Consider the following 14,105-nt stretch of genomic DNA (forward strand, 5'->3'; position numbering starts at 1 on the left):
AAGCTACTATAAATAGCTATAATAAATTCTATTTCTTTAGGCTTAGAATCTATTCTTTTAAGTAGCTTTTTTTTAAGCTTATTAAGTGCCTTAATCTTACCTTTAAGGAAGCCTTTATTAACTAGCTTATATTAAGGCTATATAAGCTTAAGGATTTTATAACTAAAGGATACTTACTAAATATTAGTAATTATATATATATAAAACTAGTTATTTATAATTTTTAAGGCCTTATTATATAGCTTATTATAGTTATTTCTATAAAGGGCTTAGTTAATTATTTTATTTCTAATTATATTAAAGCCTTTTTTTATTAAATAAAGATAGCCAGGACTAGGCCTTTATAAGCTTCTTCTAAGCATTATAACAGTATAGCTATAAGGTTATTAGTAGCTGTAATTAAAAGGGAAGTTAAGTTAGATAATTTACTATTAAAGCGTATTAAATAATTAAAGCGTAGTATATTATAGGGATTAGTAGTTCTTTTAAAGTAGGTTACAGAAAGAAGATTTAGGCTAGCTAAAGAGTAAGTAAGGCTCTTAAGCTAGCCTATCTATAATAAGGTTTAGGCTATAAATAAGGCTACTAACTTAATAATATTAACTTAATAAAGCTTTGCCCCTTAAAAGGTAATTAATATTTAAATTATACTAGACTTTAGAGATGCTTAAATATACCTTTTAAGGCTAACTTATAAACTTAAAAAAAAAATATTATAAAATTTACTTATAATAAAGTTAAGGCACTAAAAGAGCTAGTAAAGAAAAGGAATAAGAAAAATAAATATATTATAGCGTTAAAAGGTACTATTAACTAGATAATAAAGCTTATAACTTTATAGATTATTATAGTAAAGAGGCAGGGTATAATCTAGTAATTAAAAAGTTAATAGTTAAAGTTATTAAATAACTTTAAAAAGGATTATATATATAGTAAAAAGGTTAAACTATTAAAGGTTCTGTTAACTAAGTTATCTAGGCCAGTAATACTTTTACTAAGGTAAGTTATATCTAAGTAATTAAAAGCTTTAAAAGCTAAGAGAATATAAGCTAATTAAGTTTATAAGATTATAATATAATAATTTTTAATACAATAGTCACGCGCCTCTTACTGACCACAGAACAGCCCATATCTCGACCAAACTCATACACTCGACGGATGCCGTTACCGCCGTTCCACTGGCCTTTGCCACCAGAATCATCCCGTATGCTGAACTCGCGCACGACTATAGGATATCGCTTCTCTATGATCTCTGGATCGCAAATCTTGGTGTTGGTCATGTGGACATGCACGCCGCTTGTGCCGTGCCAGCCCGGACCAGCACCACTCCCGCCGCAAATAGTCTCACAAAAGACAAAGCCTATATCAGGTATCAAGTTACCAGTTGCAGCGTCGATATTGCCATCTATACCAAAGGAAACAACGTTGCAGTCGCCCTGACTGGCAGCAGATGCTGCAAATGCCTTGATAAGCACATCAGTCACCCTCTGTGATGTAATAGGATTGCCGGCACAAACGGCAGCTTCAGGTGATGGATTAAGAATGCTGCCCTCTGGAATTGTGAATGTGAGAGGGCGGAGACAACCTTCTTTCAGAGGAATATCCTGCTTTATAAGACATCGCATCACGTAAAGAGTGGCGCTTCGAGTGATGGCTTGGGGGGCGTTGAATGAATGGTACCCTTGCTCATCAGTACCAGTCCAGTCAAGATGTGCTGACGCAGTGTCGGGATCAATAGTGATAGTGAGCTGGATAGGCGTGCCATCATCCATGTGGTCGAGAGCAAATAGAGGTTTCCCTCCAGTTTCTTTATACGTGCGCAAAAGGAAATCTCGAACGCAGGCCTCGGCATTGTCGGTGATGGCATGCATATTGAAATGCACATTCTCAAGGCCATATTCAGATATCAGTTCTGAGACCAAGGATGCTCCTTTAGCATTGGCTGATACCTGAGCCTTCAGGTCGTTGATGTTATCTGCAAGCTTTCTTGTGCCCGAGCAACCAGGAAGTCTTGACGGCTCCTCTAGCATGATCCTCGTAATCATCTCTTCGTCAAATTTGCCATCTTTGACTAGAAACTCTGACACAATCATAGCTCCCTCTTCGTATAGACTGACACTACCAGCAGGCATAGAGCCAGGAAGAATCCCTCCAATCTCTTGGTGGTGTCCTCTCGATGCGGTGTAGAAAATGATGTCCTTGCCCTCATTATGAAAACGGGCGTGATACAAGTAATATCCGGTAGGTGTGTTCCGCCTGAGATCGGGTGGTTTGCCACAAGAACGTCTCCGGGGCAGAGCTGTCCTCTGTATTTGTTATGCTGATACATCACAGCCTGCTCCATCGCTCCTAGATGAACCGGCACATGAGGAGCATTGGCAACAAGACGACCATCAGGACTGAACAAGGCGCAACTGAAGTCCAGGCGCTCCTTGGTATTAACCGAGACACTCGTCTTTTGGAGGGCATGGCCCATCTGTTCCGCGATGCTCATGAAGCGGTGAGATAAGACCGTGAGCTCAACAGGATCAACTCTTTTTGGACCAGTCATTTTCTCTCCACTATGCTTCACTTTTGGCTCGCTCTCCAGCTCCTGAACAACATGGCGCTCGAGAATAATCGCTTTAGCTTCAGGGCTAACAATAATGGTCTGTAGGTCATCAAGAATGATAGCAGGACCTTGGACAACGCAGCCCTTGTCGAGAGAGTTGAGGAGGTACAGGGGAGCATCAGACCAGCCCTTTTGGAAATATACCCTGACGCTGTTCAAAATCTTGCCATTGGAAATAGCTGTCAGTGGAGATGCGTCTATTTGCTTTTCTAAGTTGAAGCCTGGCTCTACCGAAGGGCTCTGTGCGGTGGCCCGCACTCTCACATTCTCGACAAGAATATCGCGCCCAGACATTACGAAGGAGAATTGTCTCTTATTCTCAGCGGTGAAGGCTTCAGACCATGTCCCTTGTTCTGGACGTGGAATCATAAACGTTGTGTCTGACCCCACGTATCGAAGGTTGAGAAAATGCTGGAACGTGATAGACTGCATTGATACGCCGTCCGAAATGAGCTTCTCAGTCGCTCTGGACTCCAGATCCTTGAGGCGGGCATCAAGCTCGGCCAGAGACGTCTCCAGGGGCAGAGTACATGGTAGCTGAATGTCGTGAACAAGATCCGCCAACGCCATACCATAAGCGGATAGAATAGACGAGTAACGATGGATCAAGATCCGATCGATTCCAAGGTTTGCTGCTATGGCCTAAATTCTCGTTCAATATGTCTTTTTTTAGCATGTAACGTGGCTGACTTACGCAGGCATGTTGTCCTCCAGCTCCGCCAAATACAGTCAGCTCATGGTCCGATGTACGACATCCCTTGGCTTCTGTCAGGGATCGAATAGGTCTGCACATGGTCTCATTTGCCACCTGCAAGAACCCAAGGGCCAGCTCTTCAACTGTCTTTGTAGGAGCACCAGCAGCCGTCATATCAGCATTGACAGTAGCTAACAACTCCTCAAACGCAGCCCTGCTCCCATCATAATCCAGAAGCTCATTCTCATTCGGACCGAATATTTTCGGAAAGTACTGAGACTGTAGGCGACCCAGAACTAGATTGGAATCTGTCACAGTTAGTGGCCCTCCTTTGCGGTATGCAACAGGTCCCGGGTGAGCACTGGCCGATTCTGGTCCAGCGTGGAACAGCCCATTACTGTAGGATAAGATACTGCCCCCTCCTAGCATGAAATACCTAGGCAGCGCTGGACTTGAAAACACCGCAAATCATTCATTTCCCAACTTACCTGCTGCAACTGTGTCTACCTCAAGTTGTGGGCTTTGGATCGTGATTCCTGCCGTAATGGACTCGAAGGTGTGTTCAAGATGACCAGCATATCTCGAGACATCCGTACTGGTACCACCCATATCAAACCCAATGATAGGCTTTCGTCGCTTCTGGTCTTAACATGTACGACTAAAACCAACTACACCGCCTGCAGGTCCAGAGAGAATAGCTTTGAGGCCGCTGAAGTTCTGCCAGTTGACAAGACCGCCATCGCTCTGCATAAACTCACATCTCGCTCCGTTGGAGTCTTCAAGTCCACCAATAAAGCCACTTCGGAAGCCATTGATGTACGCTTTTGTAAGGGGGGTCAGGTATGCGTCGGCGGTGGAGGAGTAGCCTCGTGAGATTGCTTTGATCATCGGGAAGATCTGTGATGAAAGGGACACCTCGGTGAAACCTATCTCATCTGCCAGACGGGCAAGCTCCAGTTCATGGTCAGGAAAGGTATAAGAGTGAAGAAGCGTAATTGCTAGAGCGCGGACGCCTTGGTCAAACAGACCTTGTAGGCCATGTTTGGCTCCCTCAATGTCTTCCCTTGAATGTCAGTCCACATTGTTCAGTATTTGATCTGGACAACTTACCTATGGGCTTGATGACCTGGGTGTACTCCCCACCGACACCTCTTTTGAGCCCCAAGAGCTCTTTGTCTGCATTGCTCAAGCCTGTTGATTCTTCGGTAGAATCGTACAAGGTTATCCTCTCGTCAATTTCGAGCACTTCTTTGAAAAGTGTCTCTGGCCGACGAATGTTGAGGTCGAACAACTTTGGTCTTGTTTGATCACCGATTCGCAAAAGATCTTTAAAGCCCCTTGTTACGACCAGGGCACAGGGGGTCGAGGAGCGCTCCAGAACGCGTTAGTAGAACCAGCTTCGTCGCCGCTGTTTCTGGTGCGCCTATATCATGGACCGAGTTGTCATGTCCTCATTCGAACTTCCACCTTCGATATCAGACACCATGATAACAGCAAAGCTTTACGCAAATATCGATGATGACGATATTGACATGATTGCTGCCCAGACAGCACCTGACCAAGAGCTACCCGACTCAAATAAATACACGTCTGTATCGTCTTCCCTGCATATATTACAGTGTCGTCGTATACAGCCTGAGATCTTTGGATATACCCTCCATTGGGACTACAAGTCCAGATACGAGAACTCGCTGGACTGGAGACTGCTGGTTCTCAATGAATTAGAAAGCTACAAGGGACGCGTCCAGAACTTTACGGATCCTCAATCCAAGGGTCATACTTCACAGCGATGGCTTGCTATGATCTATCACTATACGCTACTAACGCTTTACCGCCCAAAAATGGATAATGTTCTTGGTCCAGCTGGAGATTGGTCTATTCAAGCTGGCTCACAAGCCTGCCTTATATTTCGAAAGTCTCAGATGGAGCGACAAATTGCCCAAGCATGGCTCGGTGTAAGTCACAGCTGTAACCGGGCATCGTCTTGCAACTTTGCTAATTTGTTCTTGCGTAGCTCCTCGTCCAGTTCCAGTCCGGCGTGACAATCCTATATTGCTGCTGGGCGACACCTCCAGAATATCGAACTGAGAGCTATTATTCACCCAATGTTTCCGACGCTCTCAGGGCATGTTCCAATATTCTAGCATTACTGACCGATCGTTGGCCAAAGGCCGAGTGTCTTCGAGACGTATTTGAGCTTCTGGCCCGAGACGTTCCACTAGTTGACCGTCCAAATCGACCACCTATGCGGATATCAGATACTTCAGCGTCCACTATCAAGGAAAAGCTTCCTTTGTTAAGAGCGCTCATTGTAAATCGCTCAATTATTAGGATGATTCAAGAAATGGTGACAAACGACTTTCCACGAATACGTGGAGATCAGACACCTCACCATCTTGCGTCGCGGCGGCCAACGCCAGCACCAGCACCTGCAGGACCCATTCGTGAGAGATCGGCAGCGATAACGATGAATCAACAGCCAATACAAATATCATTCGATTTGCCGTTTAGTGCACAGTCCGTTTCTGGCGAAGGAGAAGTAGGAGATACCTCGACCATTGGACCAGACGAGTTATTCGCCTTCCCCGGCATGTTTGACTTGGACTCTTGGGCCTAGATTTGTGCATTAATATAATTATCATCATTCCTGACTGTAGGGAAAATTAGAATATATAAGCTATAAAGGACTCTCACAGCAGAACACTGAACTTAGCCTCGGCTAAAGTATGGGAAGCCTGCCACGTTAGGTCTAGTGGAGCAATTTCACGCTGAACCAAAGAGTGCTGGGCCATTAATTCTAACTCTGTCATCACCTCATAGTCAATCATGATGTTTTGAATGCCGTCCCACTCTGCCTCACTATGCAATCTCTCACCTAATACATTGTGGCCATGCGACCTTCAACAGCGTGCTTGAACTGCAGAAGTTCTAAGCGCAGATGCGATCGGATAGACAGCTCGGCAGCATGTTCTCAATGTGTTCAGCGATACTTGCAGTGTACAACTACTACTATCAACAGCCCCCAACTTCCAAGATCACCAGATTCTCAGGATCCCCCACGCCTTAGCCAGTCTACCCGTACACAAGATGAGAAGATGTACTTGGTAGATCTCTACTTTCGCTTCATCCATGATTCCCCTCATAGTCTCTTCCATGAGCCCACATTTAAAGCTAGCGTTGCGGAAGGGACAGTATCTCAGCCTGTCCTTCTTGCCATGATGGGTTTATCTGCAAGGTATGTTATCATTCCCAGATACTTTTCAGACGATACGCTCAACAGCTCTCATGAGAGTCCAGGTTCGCCACGGACCCTGGTGTTGTTGCTCGTGGACCGATATATCGCGCTAAAGCTACTGCAGCACTGAAGGAAGACCTGGAACATATCTGTATCGAAAACATCCAAGCTTGTATTCTTGTCGGAAACAACTTCTTCGGCGAAGGTGACGCAGATGCTGAGTCTTTGTATTTTGGTTGGTCCTTGGCTCTGAGTCTCTCTTGGACCATATCTAACTGTCAACCAGGACTTGCAAGTCGAATGACTCAAATTCTGAAGCTGGGTGAGATTGACGAAAGTGATGACGGCGTGATGCGAGAAGTCAAGAGACGTATATTCTGGACGTGCTTCATTATCGACACTTGGGCCAGTGGCGGCTCTAACCTATCACCACAGTTCAGATGGCGGACCAAAGAACCTCGAGGGCCACTCGACGAATACATGTTCTACAACATGAGATTGGGAGATGGAGACGTCGCAGATGTGGACTGGAAGCCTGGATTATGGGCTCACATGGTCAGGCTGGTTGGGCTATATGCTGAAATACAGAATCTTCAGCAAGAACTCGCGAATGGAGCTGAGTGGAACGAATCTTTCATAGACGAGTCTGTACAACGACTTGAAGCTGAGCTCGGGGCTTTCGAGGAGGGTTTGGGCCCTGAATTGATGTTCTCAAGGGAAAACCTGGCTTCTTTCGTCAGCCGTGGCTTAGGACGTGTCTTCATAGCCTTTCATCTGGGCTATCACCACTACTATACGCTTTTATTTTACCAATACCTTGACCATCGTCGACCACCGACAAGAAACGGCCGCAAGTATGCTAGCTCCTGCAAAGTTCATGCTGCTATTGTATGCGACGTTCTCCAGGCCTCACGAGGGGTCCCTGGGGCCGAAGCGCTCTACAACATCGTGGGACATGTGACAATCGTGTCCTCGTCAGTGCTATTGCACACATATCTATTTGGAGAGTCTCATGAGCTTGAGGAGTCAAGAGACCGGCTGAGTTCAAACCTCGAGTCGCTGGTACAACTGCGAAACTATTGGCCTAGCGTGGAGATGATGGTAAGTACATACCCTATTACTCGTCGAAGATTTCTCATCAGTACACAGATCAAACGATTGGTGGTCTTTCAGAAGAATTGCATTCAGTCAATGAACGTAGAGTCTTACCGGTTCGACAGATGGATGGTCAAGTTTCTCATTGCTCATGCACTTGCTCTTGAAGACAAGGTAGATGATAGCTGGTCTGCTGCCAGTGTTGACGCAACAAACGGAAATGCCCATCTAGAACGAGGTCGCATCACTCAAGCCATGATTATGGACATCCAGAACTATGATACCGAGACCTGAGGAGTTATTGAAATAACACAAATAATTAAGACATGAAGAGACGATTGCAAAGCGCAGTTTAAACTTTGGATGGTAATCATGCCAACCGTTAAACCTAAGTCAAAGGCGAATTGCGTAGCTCTTTGTTATCACTACGCGACGCGACGCGATGATGTTGTCACTGGGGTGAACATTCCAGGGTGTCAAGCTAGTAAGAAAATGCCGGGTACACAACCGAAGTCGACTAAAAGATGAAGGTCAATCAGAGCAATTCAAACCCGTGGAGGGCATCCAATCAAATAGTGTCAAAGCCGGAGCTAGATATGCCCCTCATCTCTGACTTAAGATCCTTGTTTTGCCAACCCCGTTTCGACTCCACAAACCGGGACAGCAAACGTAGGGTCAACAAGCTAGAATTATTACAGACATATTGGAACAACGAGAGACACCACAGCTAGATCGGGGTTAGTTACAGGCTCATATCGTAATTCAAGCAGGCCTGAGTAATTGGCTGTAGAGCGAGTGTTGGTGTTTAGTTCCTTACGATGTGCGGAACAGAGACATGTTTACCCTGTAGGAGTGGTTTTATTCTTCGGAGCGACTGCTTTCTTAGGTCTCGGGCAAAGTCACATATATAATAAAGAGTTATGTAAAATAATTTCGCAAGCTTTAATATATCCTCATGAAACTAATTCTGACTAGCTATAGAGGTGAAGTTGAAGGAACTTGGCTTTAATTAATTGAAAATCCCTCAACAACAATCTGAATCAAACATCCTTAACACCGTCTTTAAGGCCATTCTCAATCGCATAAGCCTCCTCAGCGCGACGCTCAGCCACAGTTACGTAAGTGCGGAATTGTCGCGTAGGCACTTTGTTCATGAAAAGCTCGTCCAGCTCCTCATAACTTCGCATGCGAGTCTCGGGCACGAAGAAGAATGCCAAAACAGCAAAGATCACCATGAACGCACCATAGACGAAACCGATCTTGGCCTTGAGGTTACCGTATCCAGGGTTAAACATGTAGGGCGCGACAAAAGACCACATGGTGTTGACGGCTGAGGAGATGGAGATTGAGATGGCGAGGGTTTTGGTACGGAGAACGGACGTGGGGACCTCTCCCGCAAGGGTGTACACTGTTGATCCAACGCCGACATTGTAGAAGAAGTTGTACATGGTGTAAAAGCCAACAGAGGCCGTGACGGCCGCGGTGGTGTCGATTGAACCTGAGATTCCCATGCAGATGAGAAGCAGAGAGAGGCCGATGCATCCAGCCAGATACATAGGTCGACGTCCATAAAAGTCGCCAACCAGGAAAGCGATGGTCGCACCGGACATGGAGAGAATTTGAGCGCCAATCTGAATCTGAAAGGACTTCTTGTCGCTAATTCCAAGATACTGGTACATGAGAGCGCCATAGTTGGAGACAAATCCAAGACCTGACATGGGCTCAGAGAGGAACACCATAATGGCGATAAGGGATCGTCGAAGGTTAGTGCCCTTGAAGCAGTCGAGATATGAGCCCAGATTCTTTGAGTCAGCTTCTTCGAGAGTCAACTTGATACGTTCGAGATGACCAGACGCGTCTTCGGGGTCTGAGTACATGCGCTCAAGAGCCATGCGGGCCTTCTCCATCTTCCCCTTGCGGACCAGATAGACAGGACTCTCAGGCATGAGGAGCTGGCCGATCAGAGCAACGCCAGCAAAGCCCCATTGGGCAACGATGAGGGACTGCCAGGACCAGTTGGTCTCCCATTGGGAGCTGAAGTTGGAGAGGATGGCAGAGATGAAAGGGCCAATGCACTGAGCAAGGTTGCAGAATCCAATTGTGGTAGAGCGAATGGCCAGTGGCGAGACATCAGCTACGTATGCTGTGCATAGGTTCTGGAACGCGCCAATAGCGACAAAGTTGACCATCTTGCCAGCAAAGAACATTTCGATCGATGTAGACGCGAACTCAACGCCAACTGATCCAATGTTGATGGCAGCAGCAATCACAATGACAGGTTTGAAGCCGATCAGATCAGCAAAGTATGAAGAGGCCCAGGCTCCAAAGATGGCAGCACCGTTGGAGCCACCGCTGAGTGCAGATTGCCAGCTCGTCTCGATAAAGTATGAACCGTCGTCGAGTTGTTTTCCGAATCGCTGCTTGAACACGGGAATGCTGATTACAGAACCAGAAGACTGGTTTTCGAAGCCGCGGACGATCAGAGTCCAAAGCATGACTCCGATCCATAGGAGAAGCCATGGATCGCGTCGAAGGGTCTGGAGGTAGGTTCGACTGTGCTCTTGGTGTTGAATGGCATGACCGCGCGTGTGGTCTGGGGAGACGTGGAGGGTCTTGAAGTCTGATCGCTCAACGTGAGCGGTTGATTCAGGCTTCTCCATTGGGAGGCAGGATGTTGATAAGAGATAGCAAAAAGGATAGGAGTCAAGAGACAGACAGTCGATCTTGTGGAGAGTGATGAGGAGTGGACACCAGAGACAGCGGACGATGCATCTTATATAATAAAGAGAATGTCACCATTGGCATCGCGGTTCATAGTTCCCCGGATGGGAAACCTTCTCCAATCTGCTGGTACACCACAGTGCGGGGCCCCAGATGGGGAGAAAAAGACTGAGACAAGGACCTAGACCAGAAGGGGGAAGCCATCATGACCCAATAATGAGCCGTCAAAGCCGGCCTGAGTACACTAGCGCCGGCTTTGAGTGGCTTTCATTGGTGAATCGGAAATGGTTCGGTAGACCAAGCAGGAATTTGACTCGTGATCCAGGTCATTATTCGGTTGCTGATCCGCCGAATTGAATGCATGAATATCGGGAAGGATCATCGGATCGTGCGATGGGCCTGGCTCACCATGGATGCGACTGCTTGCAAAGTTGATTAGAGCAACGAGGCGTTGAACGAATTCGGTATACGAGGGGTTTCTCGCGAGGTAATACACCGAACAAGGCACTATACACATCTCGGACCATCCAAGGACACGGCGTTACCGATATGAAGACGTACACCAGGGATGTTTGTGTGAAAGAATTCTCTAGATTTGAAGTTTCAGATGGGGCAAGAGTAATGTTGGAATTTAAGGCGACGTAGTATTAAAATTGACCTAGCTAAGTCTCGATGCCATTCGGAGCCCGTGCCTTGAGCTTTTCTTCCCTCTGAAAGTCCTCAACAATCTTGGCCAAGATAAACTTGATCTCCTTCACAGGCCACTCTCCTTGCTTCTTATAGTCTGCTGTGAAAGACCACCTTCCTGACCCAACAATTTCAGTCTTCTGAGTGCCATCCTTACAAGGCAGCACAACTTCCATGGCCGTGCTGGGAGGGACCTCTACATCTACGTGAATGACCTGCTTTCCTACTTCGTCGCCCTCAAGCTTCCACGAAGTAGACACTCTGCCGTATGGCGTAAGATGCGATGCAGACGCCCAAGTAAAATCGCCTCCGACGACAGGCTGGACCCTCGACCTCTTCCATCCTGCTTCAAGCCGCTGCAGCCCAGCGAGTCGTTCAACCATAAACTTGGCGATGGCCCCGTAGGCGTAATGATTGAAGCTGGTCATCTCACCAGGGTTGATTGATCCGTCTGGCAGCATACTGTCCCAGCGTTCCCAAGTCGTAGTAGCACCCATCGAGATAGCATACAGCCACGAGGGGCATTTCTCATTGAGAAGCATGGCATAAGCGACATTGCTGTGACCGGTCAAGGTGAGGGCTTCGCAGACAAAAGGTGTACCAGCAAAGCCAGTACCGATGCGGAAGGCATTTCGTCGAACAGTTTCTGCAAGCCGCGAGCCAGCTCGTGATAGCTGGTCCTCATTGAGAAGCTTTAAGCAAATTGCCAAGGAGTAGGCTGTCTGTGTGTCTGATACAAGGCGGCCGCTGGGGGAGACGTATTCTTCCGTGAACTCTGCTCGCGCTTTGTCGGCCCACGATCTGTAGAATGAATGATCTTTGGTCTTGCCAAGAACATCACAGACGCGAGCCATGATGTCAAGAGAGTTGATCAAAAATGCGTTTGCTACCAGTGGAGGATCCGTCGTAGCTTTGGCAGCATCGTCTGGGGGAGCACTTGGGTCAAGCCAGTCCTAGCTAGGTCAGCAAAGGTTGCCTTAAAGATTCGTGACGAGAGACTTACAGATAGTTGATCAGCATTGAAGTCCCAAAGGTGAGCGTAACGATCCTTGTTCGTGGGAATGACTTTGAACCACGTTTCCATAGACTCGAACTGATCAGCCAAGATGGCAGGATCAGCCGTTTCTTCATACAGCGCCCAAGGAGCCAAGACGACCACATCATGCCAGATGGCGCAAGGCCAAACAGGACCCCAGATCCTGCATTTGTCAAGAATGTTTGGCGATACCATTGGAGGCACTCCTCCCTGTCGCTGCTGGTCAAACCATACACCTTTGAGCCAGTCTCGAAGGATCGGGTAACAGCCGTAGATGTAGGTAGCTGTTGGCGCAAACAAGGCCAAATCACCAGTCCAGCCAAGTCGCTCATCACGCTGTGGACAGTCTGTTGGGATAGAGAGGAAGTTGTCTCGCATGCTCCAGCGGACGTTGCTGAATAATTGGTTCAGTTTACTATCGGAGCATGCAAAGGTTCCTTGTTCTTCCATATCAGTATGACAGACAACAGCCTCGAGAGCAGTGACAATATCTTGGTCTTCCGAAGGCCAATTGTCGATCTGAACATAACGGAAGCCATGATATGTGAAGCGAGGCTCGTATACCTCGGGTTCGGCATCTCCTCTCAGTGTGTAGACATCCGTGGCGTCACAGACGCGGAGAGGTCTAACACCAAGTTCTCCATTTTCGAGGACCTCTGCATGCTTCAGCGTGACTTCGTGGCCACGTTGTCCTTGCACAGCTTTGATTCGAACATATCCCACCAGGTTCTGACCGAAATCGAGGATTTCCTTGCCAGATGGTGTTATAATCTTGGAAACAGGCTTCAGTGTCTCAAGTCGTCTGACAGGCTCACGATAACCGGCTGTCAAGTTGACCTTTTCAGATATAAATGGCAGCGCATCGGCACGCTCCCAATGTCCAGCAACGTGCTCGTGAGAAGACCAGCCGGGTAACTCAACAGTAGCATCGTACTTTTCGCCATTGTAAATCTCGGCCAGGCGAATGGGGCCTTGAGCTACCATCCAGTCATCATCAGTTGTAATCAGCTGCGAAGAGCCGTCGGAATACTGCAATTCGAGCTGTGCAAGGAGGCTTGTGCGCGTGCCATATCTGTTGCGTATACCGCCTTCAAAGCTCAATCTGCCAGTGAACCAGCCTTCAGCAAGACGAACGCCCAAACAATTGTCTCTGCTGTCAAGAAGGTTGGTAACATCGTAGGTCTGATATGTCAACTCGTTGTCGTAGCAGCTCCAACCGGGTGCGAGGAAGTAACCGCCGACGCGACGGCCATTGATCTCTGCCTCGTAAATGCCCTGCGCGGTTATGTAGAGACGAGCTGATGCGATGCCCGAATTCAGCGTAAATGCTTTGCGGAAGAGATCCTCTGGCTTGGGCTTATCATTTTCCTTCTCTGACCAAGGAGCCGAAATGAATTTGCCTTTCCAGTCACTTCGGTTGAGCAAGCCTGTCTCCAGCCAAGCCCGCTCGCTCCAATTGGAAAAGGATGTTTCTCCCTTGCCACGGACGCGGATGCAAACAGTGTATCTCTGGCGCGAGGCGAGCGACTCATCAGCTGGCCAGGGAACTAAATGGGACTCTGATGATTCCACTTGAGAAGTGCAGACGACATGGCTTTTCTGGCTGATGACCTTCTCCAGACGCAATTCATACGCTTGCTGCTCAAAGCCTGGAGGGGCGTTGCTTAGACGCCAGGAAATGCGTGGTTTGTGCTCATGGACACCCAAAGTGTTTGGGCTGCGATAATGCTCAAAACGAACATCAACAACTTGCAAAGACATAATGACAAATATTTGGGTTCTAGGGAGAGACGCAATGCTTCAAATGTGTTGAGCTGCGGAGGCCACTTGACTGCTACTTTTTATACCTACAGCGCAGGACGCACTAAAGCCAGAGGCCCCAGACCCCGGAGTGATGAGTGGAGGTAGTGGGGTTTAGGCAGTTTCTCCGATTTTCACTTGGCCGATCCATCACGAGAGGATCGGTACAATCTAGCCCGAGTCTAGAGGGGGTGCATTTATCTATCGCCTCCCGCCGAATGACCCG

The 14,105-nt window shown here is 47.5% G+C and overlaps 4 protein-coding genes across 4 annotated transcripts; 1 reads left to right on the forward strand and 3 right to left on the reverse strand.

The window, feature by feature from the left end:
• Positions 1-1,034: 1,034 nt before the first annotated feature.
• Positions 1,035-4,791, reverse strand: FSUBG_10769 (uncharacterized protein; the record flags this gene model as incomplete). Its single annotated transcript, XM_036675380.1, has 8 exons — positions 1,035-1,049; positions 1,116-2,306; positions 2,360-3,253; positions 3,306-3,727; positions 3,794-3,932; positions 3,975-4,363; positions 4,416-4,677; positions 4,789-4,791. 8 exons carry the CDS (start codon positions 4,789-4,791, stop codon positions 1,035-1,037), a joined length of 3,315 nt encoding a protein of 1,104 aa, XP_036533715.1.
• Positions 4,792-4,837: 46 nt separating this feature from the next.
• On the forward strand, positions 4,838-7,929 carry FSUBG_10770 (uncharacterized protein; the record flags this gene model as incomplete). Its single annotated transcript, XM_036675382.1, has 5 exons — positions 4,838-5,260; positions 5,320-5,897; positions 6,325-6,540; positions 6,603-6,775; positions 6,827-7,929. The coding sequence occupies 5 exons, from the start codon at positions 4,838-4,840 to the stop codon at positions 7,927-7,929; spliced, it is 2,493 nt and encodes an 830-aa protein (XP_036533716.1).
• Positions 7,930-8,675: 746 nt separating this feature from the next.
• FSUBG_10771 (maltose permease) lies at positions 8,676-10,295 on the reverse strand (the record flags this gene model as incomplete). The annotated part of the gene is made up of 1 exon (XM_036675383.1): positions 8,676-10,295. The coding sequence occupies one exon, from the start codon at positions 10,293-10,295 to the stop codon at positions 8,676-8,678; it is 1,620 nt and encodes a 539-aa protein (XP_036533717.1).
• A 723-nt stretch (positions 10,296-11,018) lies between these two features.
• Positions 11,019-13,840, reverse strand: FSUBG_10772 (alfa-L-rhamnosidase; the record flags this gene model as incomplete). The annotated part of the gene is made up of 2 exons (XM_036675384.1): positions 11,019-11,996; positions 12,047-13,840. The coding sequence occupies 2 exons, from the start codon at positions 13,838-13,840 to the stop codon at positions 11,019-11,021; spliced, it is 2,772 nt and encodes a 923-aa protein (XP_036533718.1).
• Positions 13,841-14,105: the final 265 nt, after the last annotated feature.

Source organism: Fusarium subglutinans (genome assembly GCF_013396075.1).
Source record: "Fusarium subglutinans strain NRRL 66333 chromosome Unknown NRRL66333_c0000191, whole genome shotgun sequence".
Taxonomy (NCBI): domain Eukaryota; kingdom Fungi; phylum Ascomycota; class Sordariomycetes; order Hypocreales; family Nectriaceae; genus Fusarium; species Fusarium subglutinans.